Source organism: Neodiprion pinetum, chromosome 2 (genome assembly GCF_021155775.2).
Source record: "Neodiprion pinetum isolate iyNeoPine1 chromosome 2, iyNeoPine1.2, whole genome shotgun sequence".
Taxonomy (NCBI): Eukaryota; Metazoa; Arthropoda; class Insecta; order Hymenoptera; family Diprionidae; genus Neodiprion; species Neodiprion pinetum.
Window position 1 is genome coordinate 6,666,970 of NC_060233.1, and position 19,912 is coordinate 6,686,881.

The 19,912-nt window shown below is 37.5% G+C and overlaps 3 protein-coding genes across 4 annotated transcripts; 2 read left to right on the forward strand and 1 right to left on the reverse strand.

The window, feature by feature from the left end:
- The first annotated feature begins 204 nt into the window (after positions 1-204).
- Positions 205-3,893, forward strand: LOC124211918 (ubiquinone biosynthesis protein COQ4 homolog, mitochondrial). The gene is made up of 4 exons (XM_046611453.2): positions 205-382; positions 1,851-2,194; positions 3,078-3,301; positions 3,505-3,893. The coding sequence occupies exons 1-4, from the start codon at positions 358-360 to the stop codon at positions 3,656-3,658; spliced, it is 747 nt and encodes a 248-aa protein (XP_046467409.1). The 5' UTR covers positions 205-357; the 3' UTR covers positions 3,659-3,893.
- Positions 382-1,812, forward strand: LOC124211917 (UDP-sugar transporter UST74c). The gene has a single exon (XM_046611452.2). It carries the CDS (start codon positions 488-490, stop codon positions 1,487-1,489), a length of 1,002 nt encoding a protein of 333 aa, XP_046467408.1. The 5' UTR covers positions 382-487; the 3' UTR covers positions 1,490-1,812.
- A 2,307-nt stretch (positions 3,894-6,200) lies between the features above and the next one.
- LOC124211949 (discoidin domain-containing receptor 2) lies at positions 6,201-19,321 on the reverse strand. 2 transcript variants are annotated; one of them, XM_046611510.1, is made up of 15 exons: positions 19,089-19,321; positions 13,326-13,505; positions 13,033-13,138; positions 12,442-12,667; positions 12,189-12,336; positions 11,793-12,085; positions 10,882-11,086; positions 10,215-10,796; positions 9,893-10,038; positions 9,632-9,793; positions 9,071-9,180; positions 8,786-8,962; positions 8,617-8,709; positions 8,390-8,531; positions 6,201-8,278 (listed from the first exon to the last, which is right to left on the reverse strand). In XM_046611510.1, the coding sequence occupies exons 2-15, from the start codon at positions 13,402-13,404 to the stop codon at positions 7,982-7,984; spliced, it is 2,766 nt and encodes a 921-aa protein (XP_046467466.1). In that variant the 5' UTR covers positions 13,405-13,505; positions 19,089-19,321; the 3' UTR covers positions 6,201-7,981. The 2 variants fall into 2 exon arrangements, with proteins under 2 accessions (XP_046467466.1, XP_046467467.1); XM_046611511.1 differs by having other exon boundaries at positions 18,865-19,321.
- Positions 19,322-19,912: the final 591 nt, after the last annotated feature.

The window sequence follows — 19,912 nt, forward strand, 5'->3', positions numbered from 1 at the left end:
ATCTATATTGTATCAGAAAACGTTGCTAAATACAGAACATGAAATTTACGAGGATGGTCCCTAAAAGCATGGGCGCGATTTGCCAATTCAGACTCCACTTTTGCCAACCAACAAAAAGAATTCACCATAATTGGCCGTGTAGTAGTATATTTCTACCACGCACGCACACTATTGTATTATTTGCATTTATAGTGAGCGCTTGGCTACTCTGATCGTGAATTAGGTTATGTGTACAGCTGTTTAGTTCTTAGTGTCTTGTTGACTGTCGAGCAGATATGTAACAAGTTACGTTACGAAAATTTTTAAATAGCCGGAACGTACGCGTGGCATTCGAATCAAGCAACAAACGTGTCAACTATGGATTTGTTGCGATTATCTCAATGTACGTTGATATTCTGTATATTAGAATATTATATCAATTTGTAATATAAATAAACGCGTTATGACTTTAACCACGTTAACCAAGTTGATAGAAACCAGCAATTAAATGGCAGGATTTGTGAGTACAATGATTTCGAACCAGCACAACACCGTATTCCTGCGGATAGGTTCAGCATTTTTCTACGGTATAGCTTCGTTAATGATAACTATAGTTAACAAGACGGTGCTAACATCCTACAGTTTTCCATCGTTCCAAGTACTGGGTATCGGACAAATGTTGACCACTATAATTGTCCTGTACATCGCAAAGAAATTGCGCTACGTTGATTTTCCCGACCTAGAAGTTTCAACGTTCAAGAAGATTTGGCCACTGCCAATAATCTTCATAGGAAATATGATATTTGGATTAGGCGGAACTAAGCAATTGAGTCTTCCTATGTTCACCGCCTTAAGACGTTTCAGTATTCTCATGACAATGATTGCTGAATATTACATACTGGGAGTAAAACCACGAGCTTCTGTCCAAATCAGTGTATATACGATGGTCCTCGGCGCAATATTGGCTGCTTCAAATGACCTTGCGTTCAATCTTGAGGGATACATCTTCATATTGCTCAATGACTTTTTTACCGCTGCAAACGGAGTTTGTATGAAAAAAAAACTTGAATCCAAAGAACTTGGAAAATATGGCCTCATGTACTACAATTCTTTGTTCATGGTTCTACCTGCATCAGCAATCGCTTCATGGTCAGGCGATATTAAGCATGTTATGGAATTCCAATATTGGACTAACACGATATTTTTGATACACTTTATGTCGTCCTGTGTAATGGGATTTATATTATCGTACAGCGTTATTTTATGCACGCTCCACAACTCCGCACTAACAACAACAATTATTGGCTGTCTTAAAAATATATCCGTCACTTATCTTGGTATGATTATTGGCGGTGACTATATATTCTCTTGGCTCAACTTTGTTGGACTAAATTTAAGTGTAGTTGGTAGTTTAATTTATACGTGGGTTACGTTCAGGAGGCAAGAACCAACGGAAGTCAAATATACTTCTTTACGAACTGTTGAAGAAGGTAAAACCCAAATTGTGTAACTATTGCCCAATGTTAGAACTAAAATGCGACGTATTCTAACCGGTAATTATACACCTGTCAAGTCATTGCCAGTGAAATTCTTATTAATTGTAATTTGTAAAATATACATATAATTGATAATCTACCAAAGGACAGTTACTGTTACCAGGACAATTTGTGCCATAGTACAGTGGCTCATAATTTAGGCCAAATTATTTTATTAGGATAATTGTAAAATTGTGCTGTATTATTATTATTATTATTATTATCATGGTTATGTTAATTATTTCTATTTCACGTGTATAAAACTTTATTGTAAAACAATAAATTTCAATTCACCAAATTCAACACCACAAGATTATTTTCCTCGATGGGTTGCAGACAGATCAGCAGTACGAGGGCTGTCGATGAGCGGTGCCTTTGCAGAGGATTTCACGAGGAACCATGTGCAGTTATCATTTCTGCAACGCATGGTACTATCGGCAGGTGCTGCAGCCATATCTTTGGCGAACCCTTATCGTGCTGACATGATAGCTTGCCTTGGCGAGACAACAGGACAGAGTGCACTCGTCCATTGCCTACAACAGATGCAGTCTTCCACAGAAGGCAGACGCATTCTAGATCAAAGACCTCGCATAAATTCATCTACCATTGATCTTGCATCGCTCAAGCGTTTGCCTAATGGAACCCTTGGAAAGTCGTACTATAATTTTTTGGAAACTAACGTAAGAGATACTATATCAAAATACTTTGCACTGCAGGGATGGTAGCAAGTTACTTCGTCACATATCATTTTTTTTTTCTATAGTCACCCACATTGCCGTAATTTTTGAAACATAATCATCCAGGCATGTGTAAGTAAATGCTATTCGTTGTTGAAAATCAATTTTTTTTTTGCCCTGAACAGTAGATTGTAACACAAATCGTCCATTAAAACGAAGAAAGTCAAGAATAACACTTTCTGGAAAAAATGTTTTTCTGATAAAACGATTTCAATACAAATCCTATTGATGATTGCAGATATTGTTATTATTATTCTGTATTACGAGCTAACTTCCCATCACAATTTTAAATTAGAATATGCATCCGTGACATCCATAGGCATGATTGCTACCCGCCCTGCAACTTGTTACAACATCTTTGATAATTTGTGTAGAATACTGTAGTCTTGTCTTGTATACTCGAATACAGTCGATTCCTCCCCCCACCCTGATATCGCCAAGTCTGAAATAAGCGTGGCAGCGAAGACATTTGTCACACGCCACTCTGGCTTGACACCGTTGGAAACTAAATGTACAGCTGTCCTAGGACTTTCCATATTTTCAAAGAGTTGAAATTACCTTTACACGCAATTACAGTTTTTCTCAATGACATAAATTAGCAGAGCAGCAGTGCAATTCGTACTTTATTTTACTTAGTGGAGACTTGCATTATATTGCTTAGCTAGGCCTGTATATTGGTTCCTAATTAATTCATAGACTGCTATAATGACTACATTAATTCTACACTTAAGTAATTGTTCATTGCCAGCATAAATTTGAAAACTTATGATACTCTGAAACAAATGATAAATAAGAACCAAAGTGATTACAGGATTTATTCGTATAGGAAGTGACTCCAGATTCCAGGATGGCTGTAAAATTTGTTGATGATATTGAACTTGCATATGTGATGCAAAGGTATCGAGAGGTGCACGACATTTATCACACAGCATTGTCAATGCCAACTACTATGCTTGGCGAAGTTGCTGTGAAATGGGTAGAAGCTGTGCAAACACGTCTTCCGATGTGCACATCAGGAGCAATATTTGGAGCGATGCGTCTCCGTCCGAAGTAAAGAACATACTAGACCTTCCGATTTCAGTTTTCCATGAATCACAATAAGCGCCATCAAGAAAATGCTACAGAATAATTCATTCTTGTGCAATCATCGATCGCCTAGTTCTGAACAATTTTAGTAACAAATAATTAGTGGCTTGAAAGTAGTGGCATAAACCGTTCATGAAATTTAACAATAACCATTTGTGTAATTTTAGGTCGAGGAAAATGTACACTGACCATTATCTGCCTTGGGCGTTGAGAACAGGCTCACAATCTCAATTTCTGCTTGGTGTTTATTTTGAGGAACGTTGGGAGCAGCCTCTTACAGAGTTTTACAAGGAGATGAATATTGTTCCACTCGTCATCTGAATTCAATAAATATGAGAATTGATAACGTATGTAATGCACATCTTGTAATGTCCCAATTTTAAAAAATCATGGACAAACGATGTACGAATTATCTCACATTATATCTTAGGCGTTATTTTATATACCATATTTTTTCATGTGCCGATCAACAGTCATTTCAGTTTGTATAAGCGTTCCTTTTTTTTCAATAAAATGAAGGTAATACGGCAATCTAATGAGTGCCACCGCACAGTTATATTTTTATCTTACTTATTTTAAAATATTATCACCATATCTATTTGAAATGCCACCAGAAACAATCCAAAACACCTGTTCATGATCAATTTTAATATGTATAACGAAAATCCGAATTCACATACACCTGACGTTCAATTCATCAATTGTATGACATCTGTGTTCACAGTTCCTCTCAAATCCTTAATCCTACCTACACATTGAAATCGGATCAAGATCTCCAATTCGAAACTGCAACGTCCTCTGTCCCAAAATTTGAATCCTAACAATTTCCCAAACCTGACGGTCAGTTTGGAGCGAGCAACGGAGCGGATCGGTCGACGACTCGTGAAATAGAGAAACCGCTGATATTTGGCTAAACTCTACAACCCTTCACATAGGTGATCAGCAGTGCAACACAATTGGAACGTTACAATTAATCAGACACTGCATTCGTTCCTTAGATCAGTGTAACGTATTTTCAATGTTTACATGATTCGAAAATTGATTGAGCTCAATTAAATCACTTCGAGTTACCAATCGCAATGACTTTATTGTATCAGAGCACAACGTATCAGTCATCGGTCCAACGATCACAACGTTAATCGCCAATATTTGTTAATGCTATTTTACAAAAACAATCGACCGAAATACGATTATTGAAATGAAAACGCATCGTTCAGACACGATTGTACTTTAGACGATGATCATTATTTTTTGGCCTGTTTGGATGAATTAATTTACAATAATTATTATACAGTAATCAGCAGTAAATGGTCCGATTTCACAGTATAACAGTTTTTATTGATTATAACACTGGAAATATGAAGAATATAATTTTTAATTGAATATCATTCATATTACAAAGTTGGATTACAATTGTAGCTATATTTTATTATGAAGTTTCAATAGGAATTCATGCAAGTAACTTCAACACCGTCTTCCAGACCACTTTGCAGGGCAAAACTGAACAAATCTACACGAGGCAGATCGGTCATACCTCAAGGTTCTTTTTCAAGTCTGCACGTCGATAGTCCCTCAGAAATTGCATTTTTGTTAAACTTTTGCTAAAAGATTATTCGAATAATGGGAAATTTATCGAATTATTTCCAATTAAGCAAGTAGGCAAAGTTTTTGTCTGGAAAAAAATGCATTGAGTGTTCCATCTCTGATATGTAATACTGATTTTCCGTGACAAAACTGATAAACATTCAAAACTAATTGCCGATGAATGAATACGAGATTCATCACATTTGTCACGAACCACGGAGAATGAAGTTATTAAATTACCCCCAGGTACACACCCTTGGATTGATTTTGAACATGGATACAGGAAAGAAAAAATGGTGAATAACGATTAATAAATACAAGCGCGATGTTAACGATAACTTTTCGGGATAAAAGGGAGGGAATCAACCTACCCTATTGAAAATTTTCACGTGATATCTGACGTATACGATCTTACGTGAGATCTTTCACAAGAAGTCATATGCAATTTCACTATAAAGTGCACAGCCATATGAGATCTATAAATTTCACGAGTTTTATAGAAAATATTATACATAACGGTCATTGTGACAGCGAACACTTCACTTGATACACATAGAAGAGGCATTATCCTACTGTAAATTTAAGGTACATGAAATTTAATATGAAATTTTCACATGATTCGCACACCCGAAATCTCATATCGAGTCGTATCTAAATACATATCAGATGTCATCTCAACAGAATGTTGAAATGTGTAATTGAGTTCTGATATAAGACCTCGCATTACATATATGTATATATATATAAGTTTCGTTTAAGACCTTATATGCGAGATCTCATCGTAAGATCTTATCTTTTTTTTTTTAAATCTTCTTTAGGATTCAGTCGAACATGATCGAAACAACTTGACGAAAATTTGACAAATAATAGCAATTTTCGCATCATTAATTCTGTCTGCTTGAGTATGTATGTACATATGTTTGATTTTCCAAATAGTACTACATTGTTGCACGGACAAAAAATAATTGGTTTGGCTATACGTATGGCCAATATAGCTACTGAGAAGAAATATGGTTAACTTTAGCATATATATGATTAACTTGACCATATTTATGATACTAGAGTATAAAAATATGGTTATCATAACTATAATACTTTCCGGCTGTGGTTATTTCAATGACACGTGTTGTTAGTGAAATCGATGATTTTTTGCCTTGTGACGAAACCTATTTTGCGCAGTGAATCTACAAGAGCAGCATTTTTAAAGAGTTTAGTATTATGATTTTTGTTGATTATATTGTTATGTACATATCCCATAATGTCAGTAGAAATGTTAGAGACAGAGTGAACCATAGATGGTGTTTTTTTTTCTTTTCTCGAGGGTAAAATTTTGCGTCCTAAATCTTTAGAAAAGATGATACATTTTTCAAATTGTTACTACATAAATTATTTCTTAAACGAAAGTATTGCACAATAATTCTCAGAAAATTGATGTCAAGAGTAATTAACTGAAATATAATTTGACCATCAATAAAACTGAATCCTAGAAACCGAATATTGTGTCCGTGAAATTAGTGGCGGGCAAATAAAGGAATCGCATGTATGATTGCGACTATTAATTAATGTCACAGAAAATATTTAGTTGTTTACCAGTCTTAGTGTTTCGTATTCAGACATCCCTCGAGTTTTGAATAGTTATATGCACACTTATGTAAGCAATTCTGTCAGATTCTGTTGATGTTTTACAAAGAATCCTGTACATGGAATTTACATCTATATTTTAGGTTTCGCCAATATATGTATACATGTAGTGCCCTTCACAGCTGGTACCGAAAACATATAAACTAAATTGAACTAGTGATAATTTCTATAACTAGTGAATAATGTTCAACTTTTTGCTTTCGTAAAAAACTAGGATGTCCGAGGATTGAGCTGCGAAAACATTATTTTACTGATTCTTCGGTCAACACATCCTTAACTTTCTACTTCTCAGATCTCGACAAATGTGTTGCCTGGGTATTATATAATAAAACAGATACAATCACGAATTCCCGGGACGAAAAACGAGTTTTACTACTTTCTTGAGTGATTGAGTTCACGTAACAATTAGAGAATTAAAAAAAATCTTACTCTAGGTACTTATCTTCCATTGCTTAAACTCGTCATTTTTACAACACGATGCATCCTGATCGAAAATGACGTAAGCTACGGGAAAATCGAGCCGCTTATTTTCAAATAAATGCCGATTTGTTCAGTGAAGATACAGTTTTTTTTTTTTCCATACGTGACTTTGTAAGGAAAACTTAACAAAGAACATTCAAAACATAGCATTACAAAAATGACGATTTCATATAGGCTAAATATCTCGCCTTCTGTTTGGATCGTTACCAAGGTATTTTTGAAGAATCTGTTGAATTAACATTGACTGTAATGCAAGAGCAAAAAAGAAATTTTGCATTCAAATAACTATTGCTTATAAAAATCAAGTGGTTTAATTTTGATTGCGTGTAAATTTCCAAATACGATTCATTTTTAAATTATACGGAAAAAAAAAATGTTTGTTCAATAAGATCTTGAATGTTCTAACGCTTTACAGCAGTAACAAAGTTGTACGTATAAGATGGAGGAAAGAAGGGTGATTCATCTTATCGCTGACAATTAGATATTTTAACTGAAACCCAGAATGTTAAAACTTGAAGTTTTGACTAGACAACAGACTTTCAAAACGGAAAGGAAAAAATAACCGGCGAAATATTTCCCCCTGAAACATCCCTATAACTACGTTAATTATAACAATCGTAATTGACCAATAGTGATCAATTGCTCCAAGTGATCTTATTCCTCTATACCAAACTTACACTTATAATCAGCTTGAATCTTGATTATGTTATATAGTAAAATGTTTTCAATTTTGACCAAGTCGACCGAGTAATTTCGACATTTAATATAAAAATCCTCACACAATATACGGATATCTTAATAGTAATGATATATTTAGAAGGTCAAGATATATAATCTAGTTGAGCATGAGTTAGTGGCTAAAGCATCCAAGACGTGATAGTGGCGGATGCTTAAGCTGATTGTAATTGATTTGGTCCACGCTGCAGTGTAAACAACATTTCAATCGAAGCTCAATCGCTTCAGAAATAGGTAGATTTCTTCAAAGGTTGGCCTGTCATCTGCACGTTTACTCCAACACTTAGTCATCATGTGATACAAATCTCTTGAGCATGGAACTGGTTGTGGAAGAATACGAGGCTGATTCTTATCCGTTGGTCCACAATGGTACCATCTGCTAAAGTTTTCCAACACTTGCTCAGACGTTAAATCAGCATAAGGTACTTCCGCACAGTTCATCAGAATTTCCCAAACCGTAATTGCATAGGACCAAACATCGGATCTGCAAGTTTGCTTTCTCTGGATAAGAAAAATGTACACAATTCTCTTTTATAATATATTATTATATGACGAAATGTAGATACAAGACGTGCTTATTGGTACGATAATTTTCCACAAGATTATGCGTACCAGTAAAATTGCCTCCCACGCCATCCAACGAAGTGGAACTCTCGCGTAACAGTCGTCTATGTAATACTCCTGATCATACTTGCTACAATACATTGCATGATCTGATACTTTTATGGTCATATTCTTGCTAACGACACAATTCCTATAAAATTTGTAAATGTTCTAGGAGAATAATTATTTCTGAAAGGAGAATGGATTCGTTCTACGAAACACCAAAATGAAATTACCTTGCAGCCAAATCACGGTGCGGAATGTTCAAGCTTTCCAAGTATTTCATTCCTGAGGCAATCTGAGTTACGAAATTCAGTAAACATCCGTAACTGAAATTTGAAAATAAACTTGGCTCAATATACGCTCCGCAAATAAGATCAGACCATTACATGAGTGGCGTCTTACCTTAACGGCATGTCGTCACTTGACTTTTCATGAGTTCTGATAAAACTAGGAATATCCCCGAGCTCGCCGTACTCAAAAACTGCTCCGAATGGTTCTTCCTCGACAAGAGCTATTACTCGAGCTATATTTACATCTCGAATTTTTGCCAGTGAGTACATGTCGTTCATAAAGTGTTTTCTGCGAAATAAAAATTTTCGTGACAATGTGTTGCATAAAATTACTCAAGCCTTAGCTAGTTCGTTAAATTTAAAATAAAGAAAATTAAATACAAACATAATTAAATACCTCAATGAATCTGTAACTCCGCGCCAAAGGGATCGCACTATCACAACCTGTTTATTGCGTATCGTATTTGAATCTGGACTATGAATACCTTTAGCTTCGCACAAATGAACCTGGAAGAGTATTAATTACTTTTAAGTTTGTTGAGTGAATCGGAAGACTGTTGGGAAAAAAGTACACGGAATGGTTAAGCGAAAAATACAGTGATGAAAGTTTTTCAGGGGAGTATATAATATCTGTAGGTATACGTGGCATCGGTGTTTCTTGCTATTCCTTTAATTAGTAGCGAGCTTTCAGGCAAATTGATATAATCGATAGCCTTATCAGCAATGTCGAGCACCGGTCAGTTACAATTTGTGATAAATTATATCCTAGTTGTAAAATACATCCGTAATTCGTGGTTTATGCTAACTCCGGTATAAAAAATTTATATAGATTTTATAATGAATCTAAAATCGATTACAACATACGTTTTGAAATTATTGTAATTGAGTGAAGATAATTTGCATGAAATAATACACAACTTCTTTATCAACCGAGAATAATTAAAAAATTATAACTTACCAGTCCAAAATTCCCCTCCCCCAGTTTGTCCAGGATTTTTAGTCTATGTCTTGAAACATGGTGGAGGTTACAAGAGTCAGAAACGTGCGACGGATGTACGGCATCCTCAATTTGTAGGGATGTGAACAAATTCGAACAACTTTGTCGTTCTCTATTATTGATCTGAAATCAGTTTTACCAACGAAAGTATTATTATTTTAATAATAAAAGGTATTTAAACCGTGCCAGCCTAACGAAGTTTAAATAATGAATATTTTTTACCGTCAAAATATCCGTTGCCGCGTAGTAACCTTCGTAAATTTGGTGATTAGTTCTAGACGAAGTATGGCAAAGTCTTTTTATTGGAAACGGGGTAAGGACCAAACGATCGACAATTTTATCGTCACAGCAACTGTCGCTTGTAAAATCTGTACACGGTAAGATTAGATCATCAAACAAAAGTTCACGTGTGAAAAATATGTTTTGTTTTAGATTTGCATGATGTTGAAAACATATTCTACATACTCGATTGATCGACAGTACTTGATTACATTTCCTTCTTTTTTTTTTTTTTTATTATTATTAATTAAAAGGTTTAACGTACCCGAATATTCACTCTTACAACTGGACACTCGATCGCTTTTGTGGGTGTGAGGTTCGTAGCCGAGGTTCTCCTTCGAATAAAGTTTGTAAGTCCTTTCGTAGACACTACATTTCTCGTATTCGCTACCAAGAGTATCGTCGTTCCGAAGACTGTGACTGTCAACCGATAGTATTTTACTTTTCAGAGACAATTTCGACTGGGATAAGCCGTTGATGATCACAGGTGGGGGCATTTTAATGTCTTTCATATTGATCGTTATTCCGTGTGTCGGTGATCTGCACAACAAGGCCGTGTGCTTCTGCAGCAATGCGACTTTGTTGCGTCCCCTTTGCTTCATCAAAAAAATCGTGCAAGTCAGCAGAAGCGCAGTTACCGTCAGAACACCGCTGACAAGTCCTATGTAGGTCTGAGAATTGCTGACCGGAAACGCGTCGGGTGTCAAATTGGTGTTCAATTCAAAAATTGTCTTGTTGTAGCTCGAATGCGAGTCTTCGGTATCGCTCAGTTCAGTTTCATTATCCTTGTGACACGCCCGATAAAATTGTTCCAACGATTCGTCCGATAGATTCCGCGATGCCGGTACTGCGAACACAACCGATTTCCGATGACTCACGCTTTGAAACACCATTACGAATGAGTTTGAAACGTAAAGTTTTTACCCTCTTACCAGAATCGAACGTGACTTCGCTCACGAGGAGCCATTTAGCTTTTGGAACAAGTTCAATTTTAACGAAACGTCCTATCCTGGATTGTAATGATATCGATACGCTCCTGGTAGTCGATTTTACATCTTCGTTGACCTCAAGCTTTTCCGAAGTTTGATGATATTGCTTGCCATCGAATGAAAACCAAACGTACGCAGTGGAGAAGACCTGTAACGTTTCAGTTGAATTGTTGGATAGAAAAAAAGGTACGACGCAAGTTAATCATTAACCCTTTGCGGCACAGCGTCTCATATATATGAGACACGTTGTTTGTACCTGTTATTCAAGATTTATATACAATTTGTCAGATATCGCTGACATTTTTTTCTTTTTTCTACATAATTGGAGTTCCAGGATGTCAATATTGATGTTTTAAAAGGGATTATGATGCTTCCGTGAATATAGTGAGAGTTATAAATAAAAGGTTGAAAATGTCAGTTTTTTACTGAACAATTGTAATTGTGGGAAGATTATGGGGACCAGCAAAATGGTACTCGATAATCTTGGATTTTCGGGGTCGTTAAAAACGAAACCCATGTAAAAATTTCAAAATTTCTGATGGCGGATTCAATATAGCGGACTCAAAACATGAAAATTGATCCAATTCCCTTGAAGTTTGTTATTTGGGGGTTTTAGGGGTCGATGAAAACGAATCTGACGTCAGAATTTCAAAATTCAAGATGGCGGATCCAATACGGCGGACTAAGAATATAAAAATTGAACTCTAAAAACTTCTCAGATATGGCCTCATTTTTTATATCAGCGACTTCAAAAACTGTTATATATATCCAGTTTCAAGAAATTTGACTGCAAGGAAAAATGTATGCTTGAAAGGGTTAATGAGAATAAAAGCCATATCCTCATTGAGCAATACCTCGATATTTCGGGACGGTATATGCGCCGCGTGGATGGTACAGTTTTCAAATCCTCGTACTTCGTAAAACTCGAAGGTCAGCTCCACTGGGTTCAAATTGCTCCAGCCAACCCAATTTGTGAAACTGCTGGCTATGGTGCTCGGCTCTTCTCCGTATACACCATCGGTCAGTTGTCCGAGTCCATCGACCATACGATTACCATTTTTAATACCGTCGTAAGATGAGTCTTCGACATTGCAGCCATTGGGTCCAAAAGTCTCCCCTTTCGGGGCCGAATATTTAGTGATTTGTTCTGGGAAAAGATATCGAAATTCGTTCCTCATCAGCGACCGGATCATATTTACGAAATCGAAAGAGGAGGATCTCTGGCTGTCCAGATCTATTTGAATACTTACGTTCCCAAACACATCCGTAAATTTCAACTCGCATGCAAACCGTTCGCGGATGTTGACTGTACGGAACGAATCGAACTCTGCTGGCAACGAACGGCAAATCCAATTTTTGCTTCTCTACCAGATACGTGTTGCTGTTTCCACGGAGTACCTATCAACGATTACCGCGGCGAATTCGAAGGGTATAATAATAATGAATAGTGACGAAAAGTGGCAGGTGATGTAATTGACATTTTTGGTTCAACGATTGACCCACCTTGTCCCCTTTCATGGTTTTGTATTGGTACCATTTCAGGTCACGCCAATATTCCAGAAAAAACGTTTCCGCGTATTCTTGCCCTTGACCATTGCCAAATCTACCCTGGGTTTCAGTCCATGTGATAAGGTGATTATTCGTAAGATCCACCTCCAAGTATTCTCTAATGTCACTGCTAATTTGGGCTTTCGGACACCAAGCTCCACCATTTTTCTCCTGGCGTATTCTGCAGGAATAGTAATCGTATATCTTCTTTTACATTGACCATCAATTAGTTAAATGATCACACTTTGATTTTTTTTTCACTCAAAAAGCATCAAAAATACACGGAAAATATTAAATTCAATATTAATGAATCAATTGATGGACAGTCGTGTTTTCAATGCATCACGTTAAGCGTATCAAATTATTCATGCGATGATATATATCTACCAGTCTTCAATCGTCCCATCAAAAATAGACAAACGGCTGTACGTTCAAATTAATTCCAAATATGTGACATTGCTTATGTTACAGTTCTGAATACACGTGTAAGAGTGAAACTAATTTACGGCATTCCGGTGGAATATCAGGATTCCTCGAATTACGAACCTAGCATTTTGGGGGCCAACGGATTTCATTTCGTAACTGGAGGAGGCGGTAATCGCGTTGTCTGGAATCTTTCCCTCTTCCATGCCGAGTGGAATGATACATTGCGCTGAAATCATACCTTGATTCAATATCGCAGTTAGACCGGCAGTAACAAACCGAGAAAAAGAGCAATTAGTTATCAAGACATGTGTCAGATGTTTTGTCTATAAGATATTAATCAAGTCGTATATATTTTTTATTTACACAGTTTAATCTTTCCTCGTCAATTAGGCAACAATTGTAATTATACTCACCAAAAACATATTTAATTGGCTCGTCCGTGTAACAAGCCACGACAATGAGTACTTTTATGAATATACCTACGGCTTCCATGATATGTAAAGCGATATCCTACTGCAGCATTATTGGAATGCCTTGTAAAGTTCATGATAATCTGTATATGTTGGTCACATTTTTACACGTTACATTTTACTCTGAAACAGAATTAACAATGTTCGGATCAGTTATGCATCGCAAATACCTTAAGAATAACGGATACAGGGTGGCGAAAATTTTGCTAAATTAAATAAAATTCCCTGACTTTTCCCGTAAAAATATTCAGAATTCCCTGACGTTTTTCCACAAAACTTGAGTAATATTGGACAGCTTTTATGACCAAAAGCTCCAGAACTTGTGCACCTTGAATGTATAAACTTGGATTTAAAAAACACGTAGCATCGCTTCGTTTCACACAAATAATTAGAAATTAAACAATACCATTTCCAAAATTTGGCTCAACTGAAGTTACAAAGCATAGCTAAAGTTTGAAAACGATTTTTTTTTCTTTTAAATTACATTTTTCCCTACGGTCCATTCCCTGACTATTCCCGGTTTTCCTGGTTTACCCTGGAATATCAATCCAATCTCCAATTCCAAGCCAATCGACAGAATAACTTATACAGTTTCACGAGTCACGGATAATCAATTCAATCAGCGGACATCATCTTCAGAAAACACCCTACCAATTACATTCACTCGTCTATGATTCCAGTATTTTGCTCGTTTTCCATAAAGATAACGAAATGATTATTGATTTGATTGTTCGACAAACGAATTGCGGAATGATACGCACGGCAAGTATAACGAGTAAAAGGAATCGGAAAATCGATTTAGTCTTCGAGACTTGAGTACACGCGATAATTTCGGCTATCAGGAGTGAAATAAAAAAAATTGAGCTTCCTAAATTTCTTTATCATTGTACGATAAGTGTTAAACGCCGAGATCGGACGGTGAGTTAAATTTGTCAGGAGACACGGCGGTATCGTAGCAGCGCTTAATGGAGTTCCATGGTCCCTACCATGGTCCTCTTGTTTGGCTCCAAATCTTAATTACATCGGTCCATATATAGAAATAGAACCATGCGCAAGTGTGGGAGCTTTTGCAGTCCCAACGGTAGCAAAGCGGAGCCGCTAGTGTGCCTGCGCAACAAGTAAAGGACAACGATCAATACGCCATGTACCGGGTGTCTGCACGGTTTCCGCAATGTCCACAATGTCCGCAATGTCGGCTGGCATTCGATGTTGGCAGTTGGTTTATCCGCCCCCTGCTTTCGCACACACCTTCAACCCCTACCTCCCCCTCCCCCCCCCCCCTCCCATCCCCCTTCTCCTCATCATCCACCCCTTTTATGCTCTCTCTACTTCACTTTACGCCATTCGTCTGCACCCTTAACCTCTCGAATGCTTCTTTCAGGTCTAATGTGGCAAACGACACCTGCAGGAACACACGTCGATATACCTCGTATGACTATGCTGTGGATTTTTTTACTCATGACCATATATAATGCCTATAACGTATTATAGGTAAGCGAAGTTACCTCGTGGTTTCAATCGACCCGAGTGGCGTCGGTGAAATGTTTTTTCTTTTTTTTATTTCTCTCTTGTTTCATTTCTACTAATTCAATATATCACTGGGAAAAGCAGCGCGAAAGCAGCGCGTATCGCGATTATTATTTTTATTTGATATTTTTTTTTTTTATTTCTATTTTTGATTACACATCAGTAAACGTCCTGATCAAGATTATATATACCAAAGTTTTCATACCAGATTTTCATCGTTATATACCAAAGTTGACAGAACTTTGTTCGTTACGATTTTTGGAATAATGATGGAAAAATTTGTAATAACGTCCGTTGGTAGAAAGTTTAATGTTCATCGTGTGCTTACAACGAATCTGACATTACTGCGTGTGCATAATATGGCGAAAAGAAAAAAATTGTTTTCGATATATTATCGGAAATTAAATAACGACAACAACCGGCTCACTTAACAAAGTATTAATGCGAAAGTATAGGATTCGCGTACGTGTACAGACCGTGTGTTTCATAGGTTGGATTATATTATACAGTAGAGCTGCGAAAGAACAACCGCTGCAGGGGGGGACGGGGGATGGATGTGGCATATTAAAAGAAGAGAAGTTTTCCCGGGAAAAGAATTCTCATGGAAAACAAGCAAGGGTGGGAAAACTGTAAGAAATTCTATTAACGCAAAGCCTCAGTAGTAAACGAGATTTCGTAAAAGCAATTTCGCACTTTTTAACCCACCGCGAAACGGCAACGGCGAGTCGCAGCGCGATTGGGGGGGATGAATTTTTGCGTCGTCACGATGCTCGTCCTAAAACGTCACACGGCACGTACCGCGCGTTTCCGCATAAATTCCACCGCACGTCGGGCGACACGTGCCTCTCTCAACGTTTGAGGTGTTTGTTTTTTGGTGCCCATAGCCCCTTTGTCAGTTTACAGAGAGAAAGAAATACTCTCCGACGGAGACAGCGGAGCAGTCGGAAAGAGAGAGAGAGACAGAGAGAGAGGGATGAGTGAAGTAACGATCTTTGAGAAGACACCGCGTAGAATCGTGTATCATATATATATATATATATATATACACCTATATTCCGCCATCGCGACGTCTTAAACGAGAACAATAGGCATATGCCAACAAAGTTATCATGCCGTTGAATAGGCGATGAAATTATTCACGGGCAATCTGTCCTAACGAAGTTAATTTCGGCTCGCTCAAAATCTGCATATTCAGCGTGATAGAGGGAATGGAGTGTTGCAGGGTTGATGATATTTACCGTACACGGTATGCCCCATCAATTCAAAGGTCCTTTTCAAATAACTTGATATTAGATACGTATCGTTTTTTTCATCCTGACATTCTGATGACGTAACAGCTTATTGTCGGAATTGAATTATACGGAATAAATTACTCGATTTGCGTGCCATTTTTCTCGATGTTAATTGAATCCGTTACACCTCTATCCGTATTCTTTTTCACGAAAATGCTCGAGCGAACCAATTTTGATCGTTAACATTTTATGGAAGTGTCAAATTTTCAACCGATTCAATCTTGTACGATGGACGAACGATGTAATTTACAATTATAATACAATGTTACGTTCACCGGCAATGGGAATAAAATTTTTTAGGAACCTGTGACTAGGCTTGTATCGCAAATTCAGGATTTTATAACTACTTCAATTTCATTGTCTAACTCTCCAAATTTTAGATTTTATTACGCAAATGACACACGTGTATTTCGGTGCCGGTTCGTAAAATTTTGCTATTAATATCGCGTATTTCTGAGGCACAAAAGTTGAAAATTCTACAAAATTGAATTAAAATGGAGTTCGCGTAAAGAGATCCCCCGACGTACTTCGGTGGAAAATATGCTTGCCTGGGTATTACGACAAGCAAGCCAAGAGGAAAGTCGTGATGGAGAATGATGGCGCGTGATGAAACCTGTGATTTTTCATCGCCAAAAGGCAGAGGTGTGTATTCGCAAATCCTGCGCCGCCGACCCTTTTGGCAGGTCTTTGTTGGCCTCTACGCAGAGGCTACTGCACTAGGGAAATGGCTAGCCAATTAAATGATTTACGCCCAACACATTGATCGCGCCCAAATTCGAAACATGTACCCTGCACGTTAGCGATTGTTGGCATCGGGAATGTCAAAATTTCACCTCTTGTAAAAAAATCACCCATTTCGATTCAAAAAAACTCACGACTTGACAAAACCAAAATTGTAATACTACGTTGGCAATGACGGGATAAATTAAAAAAAAAAATCTACCTAGCTGCACGAATGGCAGTCATTTTGATCTAATCCTTTTCAAAATTATTTCGAAAATTCAGACCATTTTTTGGTATCGTGAATCTTACATCCTTTGTAAGGATACGACTATTAACACCGTCGGAAATGACCACTCCCTGGCGGATTCGGTCCCAACGTGTTATTAGAGTGTTTTTTCGCTAGATCCCAAAATCAGCGATGCTACAGTTATATTCCAAATAATCACTCAAACTCCAATCAATTCTTCGGTGTAGTTGTAAAATTTTTCCACTACGGTCTTAAACCAAAATTACATTCGAAAAATCCATTCTGCCATCACCAGAATATCACTGATAAGTTTATGGTTTTTTTTCTTTTCTTTAACAAAATATATCCATATTATTTAATTTCAGTATATTTCAAGTGTGATTTCAGTTATAAGTACGTATTTAGAATTCCGTGTAATTTCAGTGTAGTAAGAAATCTTTTCGATCTCAGTCTTATTCTCGTGGTGGAGTCGAAAATTTTTATTTCTGTGACGTTTCGGTCGGACTTTGGTATAAGCTTCTAATGCAATAATTACAGTTAAAATACAGTGTAGAAAAAACTCTTAACTACACCGTGAAATCTAATTGTAACTTATTGTTAAGTTCAATTTCAGTGAGACGGAATCCTTGTCCTCTGACCATGCTCCGTAAAGTTAATTTCTAACGTTCTGCTCGGTTGTAATCCCATCAATAGTGGATACCTATTGAGCTTTTGTGGTGTTACAGCGTCGGAATTAGGGAGGGCTGTTCGCTGCACGACACGTGGCACGAAGTATTAGGTAGGTAGGGTGGACGTTTAACATTTGCCGATGGTGAAATGTCAACGCCCGAGTCAATATTGCTACCCTCTGCACAATAGCTGTAAATGTGGAGGCGAAAGTTACGCGATTCTAGATAAATAGATACGCGTACGAATTATACACGTCTTGATACACGGATGGTGAAATTTTAATCTCAAGCGCGGATGATTAATTCGACTTTTCCGACGTTTTGGAATTTCATTCTCCAGCGGATAACGTACACCACCTACACACAAGGTACGTATAATTCGGTCACCGTTCGTTCGCCGAGGGGGTAAAATGATATTCGGCCTCGCTAAAGGCATATTTCCTACCGACGGAGATCTACAATTTCCTTAGGGCGTTGAGAGCTTCAAAGATGTTTTCTCACCTCTCGCTTATTTCTTCCTGCAGTAATGCAACTTGGCGTGCAATATTCTTTTACACTTGGTCGATTTAACGAGGTGTCAGGCAAATTGTATCATTTATTCAGTTACGGCTGATACTGTACGATATTCGTGTTTTAAAATGTGATAATTGCTTACTAAACTCGTCGCAATGTGCGTCATTCTACATTTTCACATCGCTGTTTCGTTTTCATGGTAATGTACACGGTTTTCAAAATCCAGATAATAATATATCATCGTAAAAATTGGTATGCTGTTAACAGTGATCAAGACACCGGAGATAAAATTGTTTAAAAATGTTTTACGTTGCCCATTAAAATCATTAACAATTACCGTATTATTCTTACAAACGCGATGATACAGACAACCGAAATCAAAATTACGTACTTACCGTAGTAAAATCGTGTCAATATGTACAGAAACTTTCAAATGCAAGTACTCTTTGAACCCAATATAACAGCGTTAAACCAAATTCGAAGTAACATAATCTCTTTGTTGGTTGACTCACCGTAAAGAGGGAATATCGAATGCCTCTTGAATCTTAATTCACTGATCACTGATTTTCTTGTCTAATTAACGGGGTCTCCAAATCCCTATAATCTATACGTAACGTCAAACGTATTACCTTGCGTGTAAGGTATCACATCGATCAGAGCTCACGTTCGTTGTCTGATCTTGACTCGCAGACCTTGGAAATGGTATTATCGATATTGTATATTGAAATGTGCATACCTATAGAATACACGTGTGCGTTAACCGTCTATCCGTATAAAGTGTGCGTGGTAATCGCGTCCGTGATTTCTTCGTTGAACGGGTAAGTTACGAATGATTTTTCACTTTTCGGATTTGAAAAATTTTACAACTGGCTACGGTATGATACGACGTTGTGACGTGAAGGATATGTTATTCGGAGGGGTTGTTTCCGATGTACACTGATACGAACGGGGGCCTGGACCCAGCATCCATCCCACCACATTCCCACCCTGCAAGTGTGCCGCAGCGTCGGTGGTGACTCCGGAGCGCAGACGCGTTTCCATCCCACCCTGGGTATGGCTCATCCTGCAATAACGTCCATTCACATACGTCTGCGTACCCCGTAGACAACCACCTGCACACCAGAGTAGGATTATTCTATATTTCCGCCCGTTTCTTTGCCCCTTTGTCTCATGTTTTTACTCTTAATTCAGCAACGCGTCTCCCCAGACATCCTTCAAGCTAATGTAATCACTCAGCAAGCTCTTACGCTAATTGTAAATACAGGGAGCGGCAATTTTTTTTCATTTCGCGTAGTATAACAACGACAAATGAAATATAAGCGATTTTTCCGGACTCGTTTACGTCTAAATATACTTTACAACGGAGATGGAAATGTAAAACCGAAGAACATGACGGCCACGTGAGGTCTCGGGGGAAATTTGAATTTTTCTTGCTTCTTTTTTTCCGTTTTACGTCTTTTATGCATCCTATTTCAGTGCAGGAAATCTTCCGAGTTAAATGCAATGGCAAACGTGGTCCGGAGATAATTTAATTACGCGAACCGACGCTGCAGCGAAGTT